The sequence below is a fragment of the Corticium candelabrum genome, chromosome 20, assembly GCF_963422355.1.
Source record: "Corticium candelabrum chromosome 20, ooCorCand1.1, whole genome shotgun sequence".
Lineage (NCBI taxonomy): Eukaryota > Metazoa > Porifera > Homoscleromorpha > Homosclerophorida > Plakinidae > Corticium > Corticium candelabrum.
The window spans coordinates 2,330,720-2,356,030 of record NC_085104.1 but is presented as its reverse complement, the minus strand read 5'-3'; the positions used below and the strand labels follow the sequence as shown (position 1 = coordinate 2,356,030).

The following is a 25,311-nucleotide window of genomic DNA, read 5'->3' as shown; positions in this document are numbered from 1 at the left end:
CTGTTAGGGGCACGTGCCCTCAAAATTTGGCTAGTTTTTTAATTTATGATCTTGAAAATGGCAACCAATGTTTTCAAATTTTAGGATTAGCTGGCCAACGGTGATTGTTAATACCCACGACAATGATGATAATGATGCTAAATACAATAATATTTTATTAAATCGCTCCGTAAAGTAAATTGCCTAATCCTGATGTCACGTGCCATCAGCATTAGCGCGCGTTCTTAAATAAGACCTCAGGCTTTGCCTAATGCAAATTCAAGGAAACGTGTTTCCCACAAGCGACAAGGAAAGGACACTAGACTAGCCTAGCTAAGCGGTAAGTCAGTCAGTCATAGTTTATGGCCTATAAGTTTCATATGGAGCAGAAGGTGTCTAGAACTACACTAGTAGCTAGACACTCCTAGATTATCTCCTAAAAATTTATCTGTACAGACTGCTAATGTAACTAAAAATGTATTAGTTATTTAATTAGTTGCCTCTAAACTGGAAGTACTCCATAATGGGCGACTGACAAAAGTCCATTGTCCCCTGCCTTGTTTGCGCATGAGTAGTGTATAAACTAAATTTTTAGATACATGTAATGACGTCTGTCTATCAAACATTATTACTTAAACATAAAAATTAAAAATGCAAATTAAAAATTATTTAAAGATGTAAACTATATTACAGTATTGTACAAGGTATACTGTACATGGAGTAGATACTTATGGCTAATATATTATATACATAAAGTCGAATCAGCCAACTTAGACTGTAGCCTGTATTTCACGTTTGTGGACGGTTTTCCTCGTCTATCAGTGTCGTAGTCTCGGTCATACCTCGATGCTCATCATCCCGCCTCAAACACCACACCCTCATCACTACCCTCATAAACTGTTTAGTAGCAATTGTGTAGATCAACGGATTCACAGCGGGAGGGATTGACAAGAGACTCACAGTTATTTCTGTGACGATCCTACAGTATCCATCCTGCAACAATATCTGCATATTGTTGAACAATTTGTTCCCAAAGTAGTAAAGAACGAGGGACGGTCCCCAGCAGGCCAGATTGATGACCACAACCACACACAGACGAATCATTAAAATTCTCGATTCGTCGTGCTGTCTTCCCTCTTGATCCGGGAATCTTCGTTTTGCATACTTGCACGTGACCCACACTATGAACACAACGAGGCACAAGATAGCTATCAACACCAACACCAATTGCACGGTGATCAAAGCCATAAGGCTCGGAGACAAACTCCCTGAATAGGAGCACTGCGTCAATACGTAATATATCCGGATATCTCTCTGACTGACTCTAGAATTCGTCCACTTCCAGGGCACCCAAAACACATTGTAGATGGCCGAAAACAAGGCGAGTACAAAAGAGAGTATCCACTGAGAAACGACACTCACAACGACAAACATCATTTTGCCAACCGTTCCCCTACTGAACGTCACATTCATTGATAACAACAAGTAACCAGCAATGGTTGCCAGTGCAGCGGTTTGAGCAGTGGACGACCAGCATGACATAAAGTATGCAGCCGTGCAGACGTTAATACCAACCGGATCGGATTTAGTGTAATTGCACTCATCGCACGATGATCCGAATACCGTTCTGGCGAGGTCGCTCTCGATGAGGACCAAATGGAGTCCGTAGACGGTATCGGCGACGGCCAAGTTGATAACAATGATGGATAGAGGAGAGAGTCGCTGCACGTTGCCGCATCTCCACAGGATGACGACGCCATTGCCGAGCAGCGTTAGGAGTATCACAATCCAGAGGTAGACGTGAAACGGCAAGCTGGCGAGGCGTTCGAGATGCTCGTTTTCGTGCTCGGCAGCCGAAAGACTAGACATGGAGTCTTGAATGCAAATGTAGAGAAGCTTGATGGACGTATAGATAGACTAGAAGACTGTTAGACTTATAGCTGAGCTTGCAGTGAAGGAGTTTGTAAACGACCTGACGCATGCGCAGTTACAAATAGTTTAATTTTTAATAATTAGCCTAACCAAGCGGGGCATCGTTCGAAAACTACTGAACTGCGCATGCGGCGTGGCTATGTTGGTATACATAGATAGTAATGCGTCGTGTGATATCTCGTAGAAGGAATGGGCAGTAACGACTAGGTGGAGATCCCATGCGCCGTTCCAGAGAATTCGAAATTCGCGTGCGAGTGGAGGTGGGTCCTCCTGTAAAATATACTTAGCACGTTTCCAACATACGCACTGAACAATCGGAACTCTATCCCTTTGCTCTAGCTAGACGTAGTTTGATATTTTTTATAGTAGGTTATAAGTAAAATCATCTACAGCTAACCCAGTCTGATGGGACTGCTAGATAGTATTGCGACGTAACAATGGCATGTGAACAAAAATGAATATATTGAAATTTTAATTAAATTGAGCATTGCACTCTTGTTATAAGAAAACAAAACTACGCCATGAGATTTTGTTCACGTAACGGAATTTTCTTCAAATTGAGTCTATCAGCGGCATTCAGTCTCCTTCTTGAAAGGCGAACAGAATAGTGTTGTTCTACGTTGCACCCCAAAAGGGGACTCGACTGAAGGTGGAGGTCGATGCCACCCTGCCTATGATCTTACCCATGTTGAGTTACGCCTGTACGCCAAATTTTAGCCTCGTGGATGATTCGGTCTAGCTGGCTATCAAACGCACGCACGCACGCACACACACACACACACACACACACACACACACACACACACACACACACACACACACACACACACACACACACACACACACACACACACACACACACACCACACACGGATACAGAGTTCAATGGAGAGGATCACACCCTTTTCTGTTGTGCGACCCGGACTAGAAGCCTCGCTTTGCTCAGAAATAACAAACTTAGCGACAATTGACAAATTTATTTATACCTAATTTTTGCTACTTACAAATGACGTCACAACTACAACGTTGCCACACAAATAAAAGCTATCATCGACACCAACAGTCCACAAAACTCCCGTACATCAACTCTCATCCGGGGTAATATGCTCCTCGGGAAGTAGACTCGCCGTCTCTGACATAGTCGACATCACTCGCATCCGATCGTTTCCAGACTTACACAGCCTCTTCAACACATTGAGAAATGGTTTCGTAACAATGGTGTATAACAACGGATTAAGAGCGGGCGGTATCGACAGCAACACGATCGTCGCCTCAGTAATAGTCCGATAATATTTGTCATCAAGCAGCATGTCCACATTAGATACCTTTTTCTTTCCGAAATAGTAAAGTATCTGCGGGGGTCCCCAGCAGAGAATATTGACGGCCACAATGAGACAGAGACGAATCATCAAGAATTTCGATTCGCCAACCGGTTGCCGTTGCCTCCTCTTTAATATCAAGTTGTAGACCGCTTTAACAATGAACGCGATATAGAGCACGACGGCAACGCAAACGACCGTCAGCACGGTAGTGGCGAGAACCGCAATGCTTGGCGACAGCGTCCCAGCAAAACTGCATTGTGTGAGAACATAGTAGATTTCAACATTTCTCGGATTCTGAGTCGTTGAGTTTCCGACCGTCCAAGGCACTTCCCACACCGACGCCAACGTCGAGTAAAACGAGAGCGCAACGGCTAGACACCATTGCGTCAAAGTACTCCCCACGACAAAAAAATTTTTGTAGATATTTGTCGATTGGAATCTGACGTTGAGTGATAAAAACGAGTATGCGGCGATGCTGGCAATGGCGACCGTTTGGCCTCCGCACGACACACAGGAGATGAAGTAAGCGGCAAAGCAGAGAGGATGGCTGATGGGAGGACTCGAGTCGAGGCGTGTATCCGAGCTGAGGCCGAAAACGGGTCGGACAAGGGCGCTGCCGATGAGGACGAGGTGCAGTCCATAGAGAAAGTCGACGGCCGCAAGGTTGACGATGATGGTGGAGAGCGAGCTGTTTCGTTGTGATGATGGTCGCGTGCATCTCCACACGACAACGACGACGTTTCCAAGCAGCATCAGGGCGACCATGAACCAGAGAAAGACGTGAAACGGTTTGCTCGCCATACTCTCCAGGTGTTTGTACGTGTGGTGAGCGAAGAAGGCAGTGCTGTTGTCTAGTCTGTCTTCATAACTTAGTGACAAGAGCATGATCGAGCTCACTTGCAACGAGGCGGAGCTGTAGGCGTGTTCTGCTTAGCCTCGGTTTCCCAGACCCGTGTAGCGTAAATTTAAATTTAAATTGGTGCTACACGTGTCTGGGAGTCCGAGGCTATGTTTTTGTTAGAGCATGCGCAGTGGCAATAATTCTTTAATATTGAGTGTTTCTACTAATGCGAGTTGTTACTCGAGACGTGGAAGCGCTAGGGTACAGTACGCTCCACTACAGACGACTCGCCACGCCTTCTGCGCATGCGCACATTTAGCTAGGTTGCCACTCCAACGCGAGAAGCTCAATATGTGATGTAACGTGACTGACTGAACTCAGATGCCGAACCAAATAAAATCAAAAATGAAGCTTGAAAATATATAAAATTTAAATTTAAAAATAAAGAATAAGAAAACGAAACATGAAAGTTGAAATCGAAAATTGAAATATGAAAAATTAAAAATGGAAATTTGTTAGTCAAACTCAATTGTTTAACTAAATTTAAAACCTTTAACAAAATTTTTAAAACTAAATTTTAAAATTAAAATTTAAAACATAAAAATTAAAAATTTAAAGGTTCAAAAGAGTTATGAACCTGAAGCGGTTACAAAATCTTAATAATCAAATTGAGTGAGACTCTGAGTGCGAATAACATCACACAATCACACGTCAAGCGATTCGCTCTCTCGTGTTTAGCGCGCACTAGCTCCAACAGGCGTTTCCACGCAACGCGATAGACAACACATAGCAACGACAACTTGCGCACGCGCAACTAACAACGTTTCCAAGTCGAGGCGACAGAACTCAAGCAACAATGTCGTACAGCGTAAACACAAGGTAAGACACAATCTCGGCCCTCGACCCTACCGCTTTCATCCCCGCTTTCGACTTCATCGAACTTTCGTCGTGTAATTCACTGATCGCCACGCCCCTTTAGTCCATTAGCGACCTACAACAGCCTTGCTGATGAACATTTGGCACAGTACTATACTAATCCAAGGATAAGACGTCATTTGCTGCGCGCCGGATTGGTATGGAGTCGATTTGTCGTTTGTCTGGTGTGGATGATTGAAATCAGTGTGTTTGTGTCAGATCACGCGTGACGGATGTATTGTGGATGAGTTGACTTATCGAGAGAATGTGGCTCGAAGAGAGCATCAGGACCACGTTAGGAATTTGCTTGCTCAGACGATTATTGATAAGGCACTTGATATAGAGGTGTGTGTGTGTGTGTGTGTGTGCGTGCGTGCGTGCGTGGTGTGTGTGTGTGTGTGCGCGTGCGTGGGCGTGTGTGTGGGCCAGTGTGTGTGTGTGTTTGTTTGTTTGTGTGTGCGCATGCGTGCGTGGTGTGTGCGTGGTGTGTGTATTTGTGTGTGTGTGTGTGTGTGTGTGTGTGTGTGTGTGTGTGTGTGTGTGTGTGTGTGTGTGTGTGTGTGTGTGTGTTTGATATGATTAATTAATATTTGTGTGTTGGTAATTGACTGTTTGTATTTGTGTGCTTTGTTTCAGAGAACGAGACAGAACGAAATCAAGAAGAAACTGGAGGAATTCAACAAGTTGGAAATGGTCAGACGAGTGAAGGTGCGTAATTAACTAGACTAGTAATTAATATTAATGTCATGCTTAACCACATCAGTCTTGTTCGTAAAGTCTCTTGTAAGCATCAGAGGCAAACCCTGCCTTAGAGGTGCTTCAGACCATCATAGCTGTCTAAACAGAAGACATGACTTTACATTCATAATTTTTATCTTCTCTAGATTTCTAATTTTTTAATTTTTAATTTTTAATTCTTAATTTTATTAATTCTAATCATATAATCTTTTCAGGAGTGTGTACATTCAGCTGTCGTCATTCTGACCCTGTTGTTACACACTGTGCTGTACTACTACTGTCATTCAGATATGATCATACTGTATGTTGGAATATCCAATTCGAATGCAAATGATCTATATGCATGCATATGCAATTGGTTACATGGAAGTCTTTGGTGGAAAGCGAGGGTGTTGATTATTGGGTGTTGGAATAATGGAGGCTAAATGTACTAACGAAGAAGTCAGTGGAACACATGTCTGTCTTCATTCACATCACACCAAGTAACTGGAATGTGTCACTGCTAGGATTCACAGCTTTAAAATGGGCTGGATGACTACAGGGTAGACACACACACACACACACACACACACACACACACACACACACACACACACACACACACACACACACACACACACACACACACACACACACACACACACACACACACACACACACACACACACACACACACACACACACACACACACACACACACACACACACACACAGAGTAGAAAGAATTGGGTCACCTATTTGCCTCAATCAGCACTATGCCAAGACATATGTAATTAGCTAAACAGCTTGTGTTGTGTTGTTGACATAGCAACATTACTGATCATTTGTGCCTCACTGTAACACTGAAATAATTGGTGGCATTCGCTCTTGTGACAATGAGCGCATGCGCAGAGGCAGAGCAAGTTGTTGAGTCAGTTGTACGTCACGTGACTGTCTGGCATTACTGTACTCTGGCTTACATTTCATGCCTCGGGGTAACAATAAATCTGCCTGAGCTGATGTTGCATGCCATTAATGACTTTGTGGTATGTTGTCAGGCATATTGTATTGTTGCTATGGTATTTACTGCCCGAATAGATCGCTGTTTTAGGCAACAAGTAAACAGTGGTAGTAACACACTGTTGCTACTACTACAGAATGATCCAACAACAAGATTGTATTACTACAGCTGCACTGTTATCTACTTGCAATCACTGCCATACTAACCTAACACAACATACATGTACTACAAACCACTTGTTACACAGGAGGGCAGGATTATGGGATGTTATTGACTTGAGTGGCGTCTGGCGTTCCCTCACTAATTAGCCGAGGCATATTTCGGGGAAAACCTTCACTCAAGTCAATAATATCCTATAATCCTGCCCTCTTGTGTACTCTCTTCTCTCTATATATAAAGTTTGGTCTGTCTGTCTGTCTGTCTGTCTGTCTGTCTGTCTGTCTGTCTGTCTGTCTGTCTGTCTGTCTGTCTAAACTACACTTGAAAAAACATATATGATATATGGACCGTATTGGTCCACGTTTCTTCTCTATTATCACAGATAACACTTCTTATTTGCCACTTCTCAGCACCCCCTCTACCTTGCGATAGATAACTTTCGCATTGCATTTTTGCAACTGAACTGAAATGCGTTGTCTCCACTGCAGCAAAAACTCCGCCCTGTTCAGTCTTCCCAAGTCGTCTGTAGATCTGAGGGACAATTGTTGTAGATAACATTCTGATTCCTTGCCCCATCTTCCAAAATGCTCCAGGACTAAAGGGACAATGGTGAACGATTCTCCCCCAGGAAGGAGTTGTTTGTAATATTTGGTCAGCTTCTTCTCTTCTCTCTTTAGTGCTGCAGCTCCATCTGTGTGTGCTGCACTGCTGACGATTTCAGAGCTCCATGGGTGCGCCAGTGAGATGTCCAGGTCCACATTAGACCCAGAGCCACAGTCAAAAACAGAGATATCCGGGCGGTCATTTGAGTTTGAGTACCTGTTTCTAGGTTCCCGTCGGTGGTGTATATGGAGATCTCTCAAACAATCTGCCCACACTGCAGCTATGGACTCGTGGGACCAGACAGGCCCACCACCCCATTTACATGTCAAGAAATGATAGCCAGATCCATCAAGGGAGACACCGCAATCACATCTTTGGATATATCCTTTGAAGGGCATAGACAATCCCAACCTCATGCAGGCCGCCAAGCGAAAATCGCGGGATTCTAGTGCGAGCTTCTGCGAAGTTGGTATCGTATTTATCCATGCCCCTGCCCCTTTGCCTTGCAAAGACCGAAGTCTTGCTGCCTCTCTATCGCATGAGCTTATCATAATCATGTCAGTGATGGCAGTGCTGGCTAAATCCTGTGTCAGTTTTCTTTGTAGTTTACTTTTATTCCGTAGCATATCTTCCAGTTGTTTGTCAGAAGGCACCGCCTCACGAAGAGCTTGAGCTATAGAACCTCTCTGGGGATCACCGTGGTCACCGTGGACAACATTATCAAGAATTTGATTCAGACTTGAAAAATAGTTTGGCAACTCTTTGATGCTGTGGGCCCACGATGAGACAAACGCACATTGAGAGAGCGATACTAGTGGTGTCATGCCAAATCCACCTACTCTGATTGGCAGGGAAGCCTGAGCCCAAGGTTTATCTCCAATATTTTCGTAGCCCATCAAAAGAGTGAATGTCTTCCTGGTTAGTGAGTCGTGGATTCTGGCCGCTGGAAGTAATAATGCAGGCGACACTGTTCGAGCAAGATGGTTGAGTCGAGGTACATGGCAATATCGCAGCAACAACATCGCACTCTGAACATCCCCTAGATCTACTAGCTTATCACATAGCTGGCTGCCTGATTTAGCAGTGTCATCACAAGAAGCAAAAATGAAATCATCCCTGCCTATTGGGGTCCCAAGAATCACTGTGCCATCAGATGTGACTGGGATAGACGAGGCTGTGTTACTTGACAGGCATGGTGAGTCTAAACCAGAATAGATCTTGCATTTATGATTGGCAATTGAAAGGCCAATGGCTTCAAATGCAGGTCGTAGATCATCTAAAGCAGATAGGACATCTTGGGGCAAACCAACCATGAAGACATCATCAAGGTAAGCCAAAACTCTGATAGAGGGGTTTGAATTCTGCAGATCACTCAAGATTGGATGTATTGCTGTCGAGAAAAGTGCGGGGCCCAGGGGATCACCCTGATGAATCCCTTCCTCGGACTGGATGATGACTGGAGAACCCCCTTGCTGAAAAAGTAGAGAACTAGGTTTAGAATACATTTGAGAGACATGATGTAAAATGTCAGGGTGTCTTGAGGACACTTGCTCTAGCAGATGCTGTCTGTGTACAGAGTTGAAGGCATTCTTGACATCTGTCTTCACAAAGATCCTATCACAGTCTTCCTCCAAAAGCAGTTGTACATGGTGCACAAGCATCTCTAAACTCCCGTCCGTAGCCACACCATGCTGTAGGGGATGGAAAAAGTTGGCAAAATCACTTCTTTTCTGCATGCACATTGCTTTGGCAGTGAGACGCCGCAGGGTTTCGCCTATTGCAATTGGCCTTACATCCCCATTAGGTTTTGGTAAAGCGATGAGACGTGATGATGACAAAAGTGATGTCACTGGATCAGGTAAGTTTCCCTGAGCGATACAAGAGCAAGCAAAATAAAGGCAATCAGCTAGCTCTTCATTCTCAAGTAGGACACGGAAATGTTCGTACCGCCAACCTGACGGCCCTGTACCTGATCCGTTTGGAGAACTTTGAATTGCTTTGAAGAGTTGACTCCTACTCAAAGATATCTGGTCACTGGTACATTTTCTCTGAGAAATCTCTTTCTTGCTCTTAGGGTGTTTATCAGAAAGCTTCTTGACTGTTTGAGATGTTGGAGGAGGCAGGCCTGAGCTCATGAGAACTCTAGATGCTCGAGAAAGCTCTCCACACCTTATTAGCCTCAAAGCTGCTTTTCGTGTCTCTAATCGATTGTCTACGGTTGTCTTAGATGGCTGAGACTCATTAAACTTAGCCAAACTGCCCCATTCAAAATTTAGGAACTGATGGTAAAGAGACTTCACTTGTTTCGAACTAGCTCTTCCACCTCTAGAGAGGGGAGACAGCAGCATTCTTGGAAGCAAAAAGAACAGTTTCCAAGGTGACTCATCCAAAGGATTGTCTCTTATTTGGCGCATAACATATAGGCAGCATTCCTGAAACAAGGCTTTTGAACCTGATTTGATAGTATTGATTGTTCGTGGCGGCGATGCCCGAAGAATTGTTTCCACGGAAAGGTCCCGTATAAACTGCCACGCCTGTGAAGGCACAGTGCATGGTACGTGTACACTTGGAGGAACCTGAGATGAGACGATGGGACAGTGACTTCTTGCATTCACGACAGCGGGCGTCACAACCGAATTGCTTTCGGCACCTTCGGAGGCTTCCGCACCTGAGGGGCGGGGGTGGGGATTCGAATCTCCCGACGGCCGTTGTGAAGACTTTGAGGTTAGAGAAGACCTTGCTGATTTCCTACACTGGTTAGAATGTTGATTCAGCTTTAGAAACCACTGCCGACAGTCTTGACAGCGATGTAGGTTCAGACGAGAGACAAACTCTGCGGGGACGTCATCTGAGTCATGAGTTTGACGAACATGACAGAGAAGACGCTGCAGTTTTCCAGACACATGACACGACGGAAACGGACAGTTTTCTTTGTCATCAGCCATATTGTAATGGCAAATAGCTTGTAGGTACACTCAAACTAGCGAGAAACAAAACAACTGCCGCTGCCACGTAACATCCGGGGTCTCTCTCTGTCTGTCTGTCTGTCTGTCTGTCTGTCTGTTTGTCTGTCTAAAACATCAATCACGTTAAAACTGCCAGGCCAATTGCCACGAAACCGTGCATGACACCACAATGCAAACGCACGTTTTAGTTGTATCCCTTTTGAAGTCCATGAACCCGACCGTATTAGTGAGAATATGTTGTTGTTGCTCAAAGTTGGCATGACAAACTGTGAGTGCATGCCGAATTGATCAAGGTCAACAGTAAAGGTGTCGCTGTCTTCAGAGTTCTCTTGAGAGGGCGCAATTTCTTGCCAATTGAGACCCCGAACAGTGTGCACAGAAGGAGTCGTTTCTTACCAGGAACGTCGAAATAAGCAACATATTTTACTATATCCGGGTTCTAGATGAGACGCAGGGTTCTGCCCACGGTGTTTGGAGGTGGTCGGGCCTCACCATCACTCGACAAACACCGACCATCACTCCACATGTTTCGCCCACCACTATATATAGCTAGTAGTTTGCTTGCTCCAATGGATGGCAAGACTCTAACCATGCCATAGTATAGACGTGAGACTGGGCAACATTCCCCGACTGTTGACAGAAGTTACAGCTTTCTTATACCCAGTTTACATGAGTACTTGTAAGCAGGCCAGCCCATGCTGATTTGGGTTGGCTTGGTTTTGTAATTGTTGTGTAAACACGAGCCGTGCTGAGCCGTGTTGGCCTGGCCCGCTACATCTTGTCGGGCAGCCCGAGCTAGCTTAGTTCCCATGTGTTGTGTAAATGGTTGTCGAGCTGTAACGAGGCCGTGCATGCTCATTACACCAGACAAGATGGCGTGGCACAAGCACGAGACTCTGTTTCTAATTTCTATATGGGGTGAGGACAGTATCCAAGCCCAAATAGAAGGTTGTACGAGAAACAAGGAGGTGTATGATAGAGTTGCCAAACAGATGAGAGAGGAGGGATATTCACGGACTGGCGTTCAGTGTCATGAGAAAATCAAGAAACTGAAACAAGCCTATCGTAAGACCAAGCACAATAATAATGAAAGTGGAAAGGTGCGCAGGTCAACAAAAATTTTTGAGGCAATGGACCGCATTCTAGGACACCAGCCAGCGACTTGCCCACCTATTCTAGTTGATACACGGTCTCAGTCTAGTTGTCAACATACAGATAGTGATCATGAAGTTGATTAAGCTGGCAGCATTGACGGTAGTACAGATTTTGACAGAGAAGATTCTACCTCAATAAGTAAGATTACTTCGTCTTTAGCTGAAGTTCCTAGTGATGATCATGAGTCACATGCTGCCAGTTCTCAAGGCACGTCTGCTGTAGGAACTAAACGCAAAAAGGCAAGCTGTTAAGGTGTCATGCAAGAAGAAAGTCTGTGATGGAAAAATTAATGACTATATGGAAACAGTGATGAGCAGTCTGAAAGAAATCAAAGAAACTGATTCATCATTTTTGATTGAATTGGAAGAAAGGAGGATGAAGTATGAGGATTCACGGGTGAGAGAGGAAAGGAAGTATGCAGAGGGAAGATTGAGGGAGGGAAAAGAGTATGAAGACAAAAGAAGAAGGTAAGAAAGGGCATTCCAATTACAGCTGACGCAGTTAATGATGGGTTATGGAAATCAACCATCTGCTCAGTATAGCCCCTGCACATGGTCATACACAAGCTTACTAAACGATAGTGGATCTTTCAGGCTTCCACAGAATGAATAGTCTACTCGGAAGACACAGTTCGAGTTGTATTGTTGTTAGAGTTGTATCATTCATAACGAGACGGTATTTTAACTTGACATTGAAGCAGATACCTTATATATAATAATTTGAAACACACTTGGCATGGCACATTACATTTTCTTCCCTAGCTACGTATTGTTTCTGGTGTCAAACTAGCTAATTAAGAACTCTCCTGCTAACTGTTTGACAAGAGCATGTTGTATTTCTGCTGGTCTGTCAGTGGAAGTTTCTCTGGAACTGTGATGTGAGTCTGGCTGCTGAAGATCAGAATCTGTCCCTTCCATCCAATCATTATCGATGGAGTCTCCATGAATTTCACAAGTGTTGTGGAGTACACAGCATGCAGCAATGACATGTTGCACATTTCTAATATGCATGTCATTTTTCTTCATGAGTCGCCTCCATTGAGTCTTTAGTCGCCCAAAGGCATTCTCCACAACAATCCTGGCTCTGGAATAATGATAATTGAAGTTTTTCCGTTCTTCAGTCATGTGTCAGTTGTCAGGGAAAGGTTTCATAAGCCACTGTAGAAGTGGATAAGCAGAGTCTCCGATAAGAAATGCTAGCACCGTGCATCCATCAATTTCTTTAGATTGTCTACTTAATAACATCTCATCTTCTGCTTGCTTGAACAATGAAGAGTTTGCCAACACTCTTGCATCATGAACACTACCTGGCCAGCTAACATTTACGTCACGAAATTGGTACCTGTGGTCGACAACAGCTTGAAGGATCATAGAATACCATCCTTTTCTATTATAATAGTCAGTGTGATTTGATGCAGGTGGTGAAATCGGTATATGGCTACCGTCAATTGCTTCTGCACATTGAGGAAAACGGAAGGTTCGAGCAAACCCTTCTATAACATCTGGCAATGCTTCTCCTGAAGGAAATTGGATATAAGTTGGCATAAGGTGATGAACGATGGCTCGGCAAGTTCTCTGGACAATCAAACAGACAGAGGCTCTGCTAATACCAAACAAGTGGGATACGGTTCTATATTCTGCAGTTGTTGATAAGCACAAGAGAGTGACAGCTACTCGTTTTTCAATGCTAATAGAAGCTCTCATGTTAGTTGTCTCGGGTTCAACGTCTTCTCTTAATTGATCACACAAATATTGAAATGTTTCTTTGCACATTCTGAAGTTTTCTTTCCAGTCATGTGGGGTAATTGATCTATGAATTCCCACCAGTGATTTGACCTAACAAAGATTAAATTAAATAATAATAACAATATTTAGATTGAAGTTTGAATCTCAGCAGCAGTCTTAAGGTCAGAGATTACTTAGGAATGCTCCAGATGTGCCTATCAGAAGAAGTAGAATTGATGACAAGAAGTAAATTTGGCACAAGAGCAATCCGCATGTACTTGCGACTCCTCTGTCGCCATAATCGAAGAAACCTCCCTGAGGGTCTGCTACGTACAGCAGTTCTTCTTTTTGCGTTGGAGATGCTTGTTCACTCAACTGTTGCATTGCTAGGGAGAAGAATAGCCATACAATCTTGTTTCGCTCCATGATCATAGCGTGCGCAAGTGAATTTGCGGGGTTAGCATGCGTTGAAGTCACCCCTACACCTACGGTCTGGCTCACCTTGTCAAACCATTGTGTAAACGGGGGGGGGAGGGGATGGCCCGGTTCTTTTTGCAGGGGCTGGCACGGGCTGACGCGGCTCAGCTCGGCTCAGCTCACTATGCGTGCTTGTGTAAACGAGGTATTAGTCTGCTCATTCCCATCAACAGTGCAATACATTCTGTGTAGCGCTTTCTGGTCAGAAATAAACCAAGCCCCTTAATGCAGCGGATACCCGACCACTTCTCCAAAAATCCTGCACAGAACACTGAAATGTAGTAACATATACGGGGAACAAATTCGTGTTAATTTGCTATACGCGTACAGAACAGGCAAATCAACCACGCAGCAATTGTGTTAATTGAACGAGAATCCTACCCTATAAGCTCTGGCAAAGCCGGGCCTTCTGCATAGTGTCTTCCTCCCATGTAATAACTAATACAAATTACTCGTTTCTAATTTCAGTTATGAGCGAGAAGAAATGCAGTTTGTAAATGTCACGTGACTTAGTGCAGACTTCTCAACTCTTACAATTTTGTTGTGAGACTCACGATTTATGTCTCACAATTTATGGGCATGTCTCACGATCTCACAATTTGAGCCCAATTCTCATGATTGCCAGTTCTTTCTCCCAACAAGCCTACCGTGAGACACTCTGATAGTCGCTTTGCACAGACTAGTTAGCCCCGTCTTTTTGGACACAGCAGATTCTTTGAACTAGACTATAACAGCTCTGCTTGCTTGTATCTGGGGTATCCAGGTATCTACCTGCAGTAAAAGTAAATCGTGGAAGTTCGAGGTCAGACCTTGGCGCACAGAAACGTAAAGTGAGGCCAACACGTAGGCTGTTAACCACGCCTACTTTGGAACACGTTTAATGGGCGTGGTTGTTTAAAAATACAGTTTTGCAATTGGTGTGAAGAAAAGTTGAGAGGTCTGTTAGTGAGTGGCATACTCAAATATATCAGGCTAAGCCGCTTGTATCACTTCTGCCCTGCATGACTATATGTGCCTATATCCTGTCATGCTTCAGGAATGTGCCACGCCCTTGCTGTTGTTCAACTACAGTACATATTATTACCCGAGGCCCGAATATCCGAGTTAACAGCATAGTGGTCGTCCAACGTGCGATCGTACGACTGTATTTGTACTCGATTAGCACAGATGCAAATAAAGCTAGTCTGACCAATAGACAAGAAGTGGTGTCATTACCGACCAACAGACGAACGTGATGTCATCATAAGGCTCCACCTCTCTTTGTTTGGTTGCTGCTAACGAGAATTTAGCCATCGGGCGTCCGTTCTGTACATAGTGTTAGTCCTTTGCTTTACATAAGGGTTGTCTTAGTCGTTTTAGTGTCATCTTTGACAGAAATATGGCATTTTACGGGAGTTTGCCAAGGGGAATGTGCATTGTCCATGACAGCGCGTCTGTTTGTTGGACAAAGCGACTGACCTGAAAGTACGCAAGTCTGGAGACGCTTTGCACTTTGTTTACCTAAATGAATGCATTGGAAACCTTAGCTGAGATGAGTGATTGGGCTGTATGCAACATTATCACGTGACAACATATGTGATTACATACACCAGCCGAGGGTTTAGCACTGTAATGTGCTTCTTTATTTATTATCATGGTATTTTGCATGTGGTTGTACGTGGCAACTACAGACAATGGACAAACCACCAAACGTCTATGAGTGCGTTTTTACCAGAACAATGTAATAGTAAAGAATCATAGCTTTTAATATTATTTATAATATTTTTATTCCTGGTATTAGAATTAATGTCATTATGTTAATAATAAACTTGTTGGCTTGGTCTAATTGTTTGTGTTGTGTGACAAAGGATAGGAAATTGCGTCGTGGTGATGAAGATTTTCTAACTCTTCTGACGCCTCACATGATGCCCACCCCACCAGTTGCGCCTTCACCGAGGGAGAAAGGTGGAAATCATCGAAGGCAGCGCAAAGTCTCGGACGAATCTAAACAACTTCACGACAGTCTTGTAGGGAGTCCTTACTCTATGTCACCCGCACCAAATGGAAGGTACTGACAATGGCAACAGTGTATGCTCAAATTTGTAGATTGAAATTAGTTGTTGTTGTTGTTGTTGTTGTTGTTGTTGTTGTGTGTGTGTGTGTGTGTGTGTGTGTGTGTGTGTGTGTAGCTCATTTGGTTAGAGAGTTGCATTTGGAGAATGGAAACATCCGGGATGTTGAGGTCGTAGGTTTGCAGACGAGTACAGACGTAATTTCCTTGGGCAAGAAATTCACACACCATTGCTTCTCTCAACTCAGGAGTATAAATGAGTACCTGGTCTTTGACTGGGGTTGACTAGACCGCTGGCCTGGCAGAACATCACGCAGTATATACGGTTACGCGGCTGTGCCAAAGTCAGTGCCCTTATGCTCTGGCCACGCATGAAGGGGTTTGTCAGTGCAGCTTAAAACTCTGGGTAGCGACGGTGTCTCTACCTAGAGATAGGCAGGGGTGCTATCTTCAGAAGTTTCCGAAGGGCATTTCCATTTGTCCGTGTGTGTGTGTGTGTGTGTGTGTGTGTGTGTGTGTGTGTGTGTGCCTGGATGTAGCATGGCAGCCTCCTGAATATGTTGGCTCTGAAGGATTTTGATCCTCTCCGGCTTACCATCTGTCTTCTGCGATATCTTTGAACGTCATCATCACGATAAACCATCTCAGATTGACAAGAGTGCCACACCCAGCATTTGGGAGTGAACCTATGGTACGTGTTTTTTGCGAAGAACAGCCGTCATGCTACTCTCACGTTGTAAAGTGCTTTGATTGCTTGCAACATTGAATTACTCATTTTTGTGACCTTACGTCTATTTTCGATTATCGCTGATGAAGACAGAGGCGATGCATGTCCACGGAGACCAGCAGTGAAATCGCCGCGCGGCATGAATGAAAGAAGTTGGTTTCCAGCGTGGAAAGAAGTAGAACAATGGTCTATGGTGCATGCAGGTGATCTCTACTGCCAGGTTCGCAAGAAGCAGCAGTTTGACATCTCTTGCTGTGTTGAGAGTTGAACGATTTAGGACACTGTACAATATATTACCTATTTACAAACTAGCAGTAGATGAACTGAGTAGAGATTTGCTTTTTTTGCTGTTTATGCCATCATCTTTCGAGATGGGCTGGTTAGGTGTGTGTGTGTGTGTGTGTGTGTGTGTGTGTGTGTGTGTGTGTGTGTGTGTGTGTGTGTGTCTGTGTGTGTGTGTGTCTGTGTGTGTGTGTGTGTGTGTGTGTCTGTGTGTGTGTGTGTGTGTGTGTGTGTGTGTGTGTGTGTGTGTGTGTGTGTGTGTGTGTGTGTGTGTGTTGTATTCAATGTTATCAAATAAAATATTATTAAATAACAATACAAAGTAATTAATTCAACTGGTTCCTTTAACATGTTGGCTCTGCACTGTACATCATTATATTTTGTTGTGAAGGGCTACAGGATTTCTCTCCGAGAGCGATGGTTGGCAACTTCGCAGAGTCAATTCTTCACCTCCTGCCTTCAAGAGGAAGAAAAGAAGACCCAAGGTTACACACAACAACTACAATATGCAATAGCAACATCACTTACTAAACTCATCGTGTTGGTTACTTATAGACTGCACCAACGCTGTCTAGTACAGAACCGCTATTATTCAAGCGAACACAGGTATTGATAGAAAGAGGATGAATGTATCATTGAAGACAATACACAGTTTATTGAATTTTTGAGGTAGAGGTGGGATTGCACAAACTTCATGACAAATATAGAACATGTCAAAATGTACAACAATTATTTGTCTCTCAGAGTTTACTTGAATTTGAGTGTCCATGCATTTTTGAATGTTTCTGAAATTTTGGCAAGATCTTCATAATCTGAAAATTTCTTTTACATGTTAAGCCGTTTAATAGATATCATGTTTACAGACAGACAGACAGGCAGACAGACAGACAGACTTATAGACAGACTGAAAGACAAACAGAATGACAGTAACATTTAGTTGCTTTGCTTAGATGGTGTATAATAGTTCAATGTTTGAAAATATATGACAGACAGATAGACTGACAGACACACAGACGGATAGACTGACAGACAGACAGACAGACAGACAGATAGACTGACAGACAGACAGACAGACAGATAGATAGACAGACAGACAGACAGACACTTAACTAGAAACACATTTAGATTTTAAATTTCTTAACTTTTGATTTGTGATCATTCACGCGATCAACAGACGCTTTGTGGTCTATTGTAGAGTGCAAGAAGTGTAGTACGAAATGATTGATGTATGACTGTGTCACACACAAAAATCGTGAATAATACATTTTCTGATCAGAAAACTTTGTAACTTAGTGACAGATTTGGCTATAGCGTGAAGTATATATACACATGGATAGTTTTGTTTATTGTTCTGTTGCTTTAGACTCAATCTTTGGCAAGAGTCACTCTCCGTTATCTTGGCAGCACTTTGCATCTGGAAGGATCACTGGAGAGTCAAGATGCAGATATTACAGTCATTCAACAACATGGTGGTGGAAGCAGTTTGTGCGTTTTCAGAGGGCCCGTACTGCCTAATTGTGAGACAACAAACAACAGAATATGTAACATTTAATTTAATTAAAATAATTTTTGTTAATGGTTGGATACATAATATTATATTATATTTTTGGATACATGCATACATACATACATCTTACGGGGACACAAATGTTGTTGGACAAATGTTAAGCCCTCCACGTCTTTTGACGTCAACTCTGAGGTCAGTTGCGGAGATAGCTTCCCCTGCCTCTAGAGGCAGGGCCTCCATGAGCTACGTGGAGTCTTGGGGCCAGCGCTACAATCCACCTGGAGCTTGGCCAGAGTCATCCAGGGGCACTGACAATGGTGCAGCTCTGTGACTGGACACCAAGGCCCCATGTACCCGTCTGCTGCTGCATGATGTCTTGTCCACCCCAGTCAATGACCAGGTACTCATTTATACTCCTGAGTCGAGAGAAGCAAGTGTGGGTGAGTTTCTTGCTCAAGGAAACTGCGACAGTGTTGCCTCCACCAGGATTGAACCCTCAACCCTCATCACGGAATACAAGATTCCAGATGTCATCACAAACGCTCTACCATCTGCTCCATGGCGCCCCAAGGACACACACACACACACACACACACACACACACACACACACACACACACGCACACGCACACGCACACAAACACACACACTCACACACACACACTCACACACACACACACACACACACACACACACACACAGTTTAATACTAGCCCTATAATATATCGTTGAATGGCAGAATGGAGTAGAAAATTGTTTACTCTATTCAAGTAATTTATAACATATGCTTAGACAAAAATTGGGATTTGATTTTAATTCCAAACATGCTGTAATAGCAATGCTAATCAAATTTTTTAAAGATCAATCGATTTTACTGTTTAACTATCAATCTCAAGACTATTTTTGAAGACTTAGCTTGTTTTGTATTGCAAGATAGGGTTTACATAGCTTGGTGTTCTATTTACAGCTAAGTTTGTGTTCACAAGTAAACGAAGTCGTGGAACGCCGTTTGGTATCACCATATATGTTGGTGGAATGCTCAAGTCGAGATTAAGCACTTGCTGTGAATACAAGTACAAACCAGGTCATCTGTTAGGTGGAAAGCAGTCTCAGTTTCAGTTGATTCAAGTCTCAGAAGCAGCACCTTGTTACAAGTAAGGTCAACTGGGTGTAGTAGTTGATGGGTGCAGACAAATAAAATGGAATAAAGATGGTGTTATTATATGGTGATTTGCTTTTGTAGATGTCAGGCTGAAGCGGAATTAAATGCACCGAGTCACTGGGAATTGAAGCAACCGAGAAAAAAGGCACATTCTGTTGGGCCGACAATGAGACATCAGTCTGGTGAAGAATCGGAGGTTTGTACGTCAGTTGTGTGTGTTACTGTATTGTTTGTGAGAGGTCTGATTATAGGATTTGGTGACGTGGATGAATGGTGACGTGAAAGCTGATGAAAAGAGTGAGGTTGATGTTGATGAGGTTCTCAAACGTTTTCGATCAGCAAGGTAAACTACTTTCTACAACTGCAAAACATGCACGAGTGTGTGTGTGTGTGTGTGTGTGTGTGTGTGTGTGTGTGTGTGTGTGTGTGTGTGTGTGTGTGTGTGTGTTTGTGTGTACTAAAAAAGTACTAGAACAGTACAGAGTATACAGGATGTAGTGTCTAGTGTTTTCTGTGTGTTTGATTGTCTCTGTTTGACTGTCTTCTTGCCCCACTTTTAGGCTGTTTACTATGTTGGTCACATAGCCTGTTAGTTTGGTAGTGGTTTTTTGCATCTACAGTGTCCATGTGTTTTAGATATGATGGTAATGATGATGACGATGAATTTGAGGGCATTGATTTGGACGTGACTAAAGCTGTTAGTGTTGCAGCATCGGTTAATGCCACTCCTTCGCCGTCTCGTAGCAACATGTACAATACCCAATCTCAACTTCCTGTTCCTGTCATAGCAGTCCAGCAGGCAACTCCTCTACCAAGTGATGCTGAGGGTTCTGAATCAGAGAACGAAGTTGCATCATCTGCGGTTGCTTCTCAGGAAGCTGCACTGGAAGAGAAAAGAGATGTTGATCAAGATGATGCTTCTGGTTATTTATCAGATAAAGAGGAAGAAAGCGACGACAATCAAGAAGATAAAAATGCAGATGAACGTGACCAAGCAAGGCCGGCTTCAAACCTTGGCAGGCATAGCCCACGGGGAAGACGACCGTCTTCTGCATTATCGTCATCATCATCGTCATCGTCGTCATCTCACAGAAGTCATTCTGGTGAACATTCAGACAGGAATTACAATAACAATGATGCTGATGGTGTTAACGATAATGCTGGAGAGGAAGCGGTAATACAGGCTAAGGAGGATACTGAGGTGTATGATTATACCGACTTTGAGGACGATGAAGAGAAAATGCAATCATCTGAAGATGAAACTCTACCAAAGTAAGACAGTATAGATCTTAATGTATCTATGCTGGCTGAATCTGCTATAAGGTGTTAGAATTAATGAATGTGTGTGATTACTTGTTATGTGTTACTGACGCTCATTTAGTTATGACAGAACAACATGTATTGAGCAGGTAGTTTGCTTTCTTTGTGTGTGTGTGTGGTGTGTGTGTGTGTGTGTGTGTGTGTGTGTGTGTGTGTGTGTGTGTGTGTGTGTGTGTGTGTGTGTGTGTGTGTGACACGTATCAATACTTCAAGCAAAGTGAATTTCTGTTTAGTAAAGAAACAGAAACAACAGATGTAAAAGAAGAAAGACATGCTTCTAAATCAGACAAGGACAGGGTTGCAGAAGAGCTTGCTGATGATGTAGAACAAGGAAGAGAGATTGAATCAGATCACGTTCAGACAGGATCAGGAGAAGATTTGCAGAAACACCTTGAGGCAACAGAATCAGTAGAAGATGATGAACCTGACGTAGCTCAATTACAAGTAGCAGAAGATAACCCCGAGTAAAGTCTTATTTAATGTGTAATATTTGTAGATTCAGTTTGATGTTTTGGCTTAGGTCCAATGTTTCTATTGAAGGCACAGAACAACATAATGAACCGCTGAGTATGGAAGGAAGTGCAACAGGTGATGTTGGTGATGCCAAGCAGCAGACTGGCAATGGTGATGACCAGCAGACTGAGACAGAACGTGATAAACAAGAATTAGAGACAGAGGTGACTGTTGACAAAGAAGCAGATGAAGGGACCAGAGTAGAAGACAATAAGCTTGAAGAAGAAGGTGAACCACAAGTAGAAACGTTAGAGCAAGGCAAGAATGGAGTCGATGAGGAACAAGACAATAAGATTGAAGAAGAAAGTAATGCACAAGGAGAAACGTTGGAGCAAGTGAAGAATACAGTGGATGAGGAACAAGTTGTACAAGAAACAGAAGAAACGTCTGAATTAGCAGGCAAAGCAGACACAGATAATGAATTAGAAAAGAAGGCAACCCAGGAGGAAGCTGAAAGCCATCAAGAAATATTGGAAGAAGAAAAGAACAAAGAAACAGTGAAAAGTTTTGCTCAAGAAATAACAGAAATGCCCCGACTAGAAGATCAGGCAAATGATCAACAAATTCCAATACAACAAAACGAACAAGAACAACAGCAGCATGAAACTGAGGAGGAGAGTTTTGTGCCTAACGTAGAAGAGAAACAAACTGGTGCATTAGAACTAGAACACAGAGAAGATGAAGTGAGTGTCAAGCCAACAGAGACTGAAGATGAGTCTACAGTGACACCAGACCTTGCATCAGTGCAGACAGCTGAAACAACAGAAGACCCTGCAGATAGTGATCAGAACCACACGGCTGCCGCATTGCAAGCTGTAGTTTTCAGCGAAATGCCTTCAACTCAAGATGCTGTAGATAATGTATCAGAAGAAGATAAGGTGATTGTGAAGGTGAGCTTATACATATACTGTTATGAAAGTCATGTGTGCATGCAATGCTGAAACATCATGCTTGGTACTGTTTGGAACGAAACATGGGACTTGCAGTTTGCACCTTGAATGTATGAGTGTGGACAGACAGACAAAATTTAGCTGAGATTTGATGTGTAATGTGCATACTTACAATAATACGTGCACGTGCATACACACCCATGCACGCACACACCTTCTCCTCTTCCTTATACATACATACACACACACACACACACACACACACACACACACACACACACACACACACACACACACACACACACACACACACACACACACACACACACACACACGTCATGGACAGTGTGTCTGGTTGTTCTATTGTTGGTGTTTGTGGCACAGGAAGTTCAAGATGCTGGTGCACCGAGTGAGGAAACACCATCTGGTGAACATCAAGAAGACTCTCTTGAACAAGCCAATAGCTTGAAAGTTGATTTTAGAGAAGCCCCAATGTCTAGTCTTCATGCACCTTTGCAGGAAAGGAGGATGGTGAAGTCAGAATCAAGTCTACCGCAAATCAGTCTGAGCCGATCTGAGCCTAGCGTCACTAGATCCGTAACCAATATTGAAAGTCTTTTAACTAATCAGAGTGAGTCATCAGAAACGGAGGCACCAGAAGCTGAAGTATCACCTGATTCAACAGCTGAACGTGACATTGTTCCGCCATTGAAAACAATGATGTCTGCCAAGAGATTGCTTCGACAGCCTGTATCTGGGACATCTCTCAAGTTGTCTGATGATGAAGCAAATGAACATTCAGATGACATCTTGAGTGAATCAGACACAGCTGAATCAATATTAAATGATATAATACCAGCACTCTCACCAGGCTCAGACAGCAAAGAGACATCACCTGTTGATGATACGGGAATGAAATCTATTGATTCAGTTGCTACTGAAGGCCATAAATTAGCAGAACAAGACAAAGATGTGGGTCACACTCCAACTACTTCGAAAGTAATTCTTACACAGCCAATCGCACAAATACTGGAAGGCAAGACCGAAGCAGAGATAAGCAATGTTGCTCTCACCACAGAACAGGTGAGTACCGTAGACACTGAACATGCGTCACCATTTGTTTGTCTTTTTATGTATTTGTAAATCTATTTGAAGCAAGTGAATGGAATTTTTTATTTGTAGGTGAGCGAGCTTGCAGCCATCATAGACAAACCAGAGACATCCGTGAACACGGTTAGTTTAAGGAACAGTGCAGTTGGTGATGAAGCCGTGTCTGTTCTCACTGATGCAATTAGCACAAACAAAGACAAAGTGCAGGTTTGAAGCCATAATTAGCACTTAATATCTATTGCTCTGTATGTTGCATAAGAACTTTGTTATATATACATGTCAACATGGATGTACAGAAACACCTGACTGTGTGTGTGTGTGTGTGTGTGGTGTGTGTGTGTGTGTGTGTGTGCATGTGTGTGTGTGTGTGTGTGTGTGTGTGTGTGTGCACGTGTGTGTCACTGTGTGTGTAACTTGTTTCTCTTTTAATTGTGATTATGTGGATCTTACCGGTAATTGTACGTCTACACTATCATTTACTATGATGTTTGGTGATTTTTGTGTCGTTTGTGTTAGATGCTAAACCTGAATTTAAACAACCTGACACCAGATGGTGCAAAGCAGATTGCAAACAATGTATTGAGAAACAACACGTCTCTACAGTATCTCCTGTAAGGCTCATGTTTAGAAGTGTAATAATAGTTATTATGGAAAATGACACAGCAGCTATGTTTCAGACTTGTGATTGCCTATTTCTCTTCTGTTATTTGCTGCTTTAGTAAATAGACTAATGTAGTCAGTAATATCATATTAAGTTACATGGATTTTATTTACTTTACAGGCTTCATGGAAATCCCATTGGTGATGAAGGATTTTGTTACATTGTGGATGCTCTGGTGGCTACTGGACATTCTGATGTTGAAGTTACAGATGACATTGCAGATCAGCCAACATCCAGTACTAATGATGTCCCACAAGAGCATAAAGAAAGGAGGAGCCAGCAGTCTTCATCATCATCTTCTTCATCATCGGATTCATCTGATGAAGAAGAAACGCAGAAGCCAGAGACTAAACCTAAGTTAGAAGCTGAGAGCAGTCAACGTGTTGCTCAAATGTCAAGTCTGATGTGTCTTGATGTCGGTGACTGTAGTTTGACAAGTGAGAGTGCTCCACATGTTGCTCGTCTGCTACACTCGAATGGCACACTCACTGAACTAAATCTTAGTGTAAATCATCTCTCGGCACTTGGTTGGAGAGAAATTGCTCACACGTTACAAGGAAATGCTACACTGTCAAGCTTGAGATTGGACTATTGTTCAATGGGAGATGACGGACTGGTTGAGTTATGTGATGCTTTTGCACACAACTCGTCCTTGAAATCGCTCGACTTGGAAGGGAACAATATAACAGAGAGAGGAGCGTCTGTGCTGTTAGAAGCATTGAAGGTCAACAAATCATTAGTGGAAGTGACTATCGTGCATGGAAACTCGATTGAGAAGGCAACGTTGGACTCAATACAAACAATACTGAAAGAGCATAAGAGGTCAAATGATCGGTAGGCTCAACATTTGGTGCCTACATTATGTATGTAGTTCATATATTATTATGACACGTGACGCACTCACAAGTTCATAAAAGTTCTGTAGTCGCATTCTACTTATATCGTTCTCTACAAGAAGTAATCGACATGTTGCTGTTGAACAAAGACGATTGTTGAATATTAAAGATATCATTTATACTGATAGTTTGTATTTCATGTCCAGGAGTATCTGCCTATTCACTAAACCCTAGGACTTAACAATATCGGTCTTAGCCAATTGTTGTCAAGATACAGATATCAAAATATACATTTACAACATCAAGAGATATTTGTCTTTGGTGTTTTAATTAGCTATCACTGATTGGGCAGAACGATGTCGTGTCTATCCATCACAACTGACATCTAACTTATTACCGGAGGCCCGGATATCCGGGCTAAGGCTATAGTAGTCATTATTGT

At 43.1% G+C, this 25,311-nt stretch overlaps 4 protein-coding genes across 4 annotated transcripts; 1 reads left to right on the top strand and 3 right to left on the bottom strand.

The window, feature by feature from the left end:
• Positions 1 to 597: 597 nt before the first annotated feature.
• LOC134195857 (G-protein coupled receptor GRL101-like) lies at positions 598 to 1,996 on the bottom strand. The gene has a single exon (XM_062664944.1). It carries the CDS (start codon positions 1,846 to 1,848, stop codon positions 769 to 771), a length of 1,080 nt encoding a protein of 359 aa, XP_062520928.1. The 5' UTR covers positions 1,849 to 1,996; the 3' UTR covers positions 598 to 768.
• An 882-nt stretch (positions 1,997 to 2,878) lies between these two features.
• On the bottom strand, positions 2,879 to 4,122 carry LOC134195827 (uncharacterized). Its single transcript, XM_062664912.1, has one exon. The coding sequence runs from the start codon at positions 4,116 to 4,118 to the stop codon at positions 2,994 to 2,996; it is 1,125 nt and encodes a 374-aa protein (XP_062520896.1). The 5' UTR covers positions 4,119 to 4,122; the 3' UTR covers positions 2,879 to 2,993.
• Positions 4,123 to 4,886: 764 nt separating this feature from the next.
• On the top strand, positions 4,887 to 25,174 carry LOC134195716 (glutamate-rich protein 3-like). Its single transcript, XM_062664793.1, has 18 exons — positions 4,887 to 4,953; positions 5,054 to 5,147; positions 5,209 to 5,334; positions 5,626 to 5,697; positions 15,659 to 15,858; positions 17,262 to 17,355; positions 17,426 to 17,476; positions 18,234 to 18,387; positions 19,345 to 19,531; positions 19,621 to 19,735; positions 19,791 to 19,882; positions 20,176 to 20,811; positions 21,093 to 21,323; positions 21,380 to 22,262; positions 22,647 to 23,345; positions 23,445 to 23,579; positions 23,889 to 23,983; positions 24,154 to 25,174. The coding sequence occupies exons 1-18, from the start codon at positions 4,931 to 4,933 to the stop codon at positions 24,869 to 24,871; spliced, it is 4,605 nt and encodes a 1,534-aa protein (XP_062520777.1). The 5' UTR covers positions 4,887 to 4,930; the 3' UTR covers positions 24,872 to 25,174.
• Positions 7,248 to 8,132, bottom strand: LOC134195838 (uncharacterized). Its single transcript, XM_062664924.1, has one exon. It carries the CDS (start codon positions 8,113 to 8,115, stop codon positions 7,279 to 7,281), a length of 837 nt encoding a protein of 278 aa, XP_062520908.1. The 5' UTR covers positions 8,116 to 8,132; the 3' UTR covers positions 7,248 to 7,278.
• Positions 25,175 to 25,311: the final 137 nt, after the last annotated feature.

Coding starts and splice junctions, on each gene's coding strand:
- LOC134195857 (XM_062664944.1), bottom strand. CDS start 1,848: ATGTCTAGTCTTTCGGCTGCCGAGCACGAAAACGAGCATCTCGAACGC.
- LOC134195827 (XM_062664912.1), bottom strand. CDS start 4,118: ATGCTCTTGTCACTAAGTTATGAAGACAGACTAGACAACAGCACTGCC.
- LOC134195716 (XM_062664793.1), top strand. CDS start 4,931: ATGTCGTACAGCGTAAACACAAG. Junction 17,356..17,425: donor GGAAGAAAAGAAGACCCAAG/GTTACACACAAC, acceptor GGTTACTTATAG/ACTGCACCAACGCTGTCTAG. Junction 19,736..19,790: donor AGTCTGGTGAAGAATCGGAG/GTTTGTACGTCA, acceptor GTCTGATTATAG/GATTTGGTGACGTGGATGAA.
- LOC134195838 (XM_062664924.1), bottom strand. CDS start 8,115: ATGCTACGGAATAAAAGTAAACTACAAAGAAAACTGACACAGGATTTA.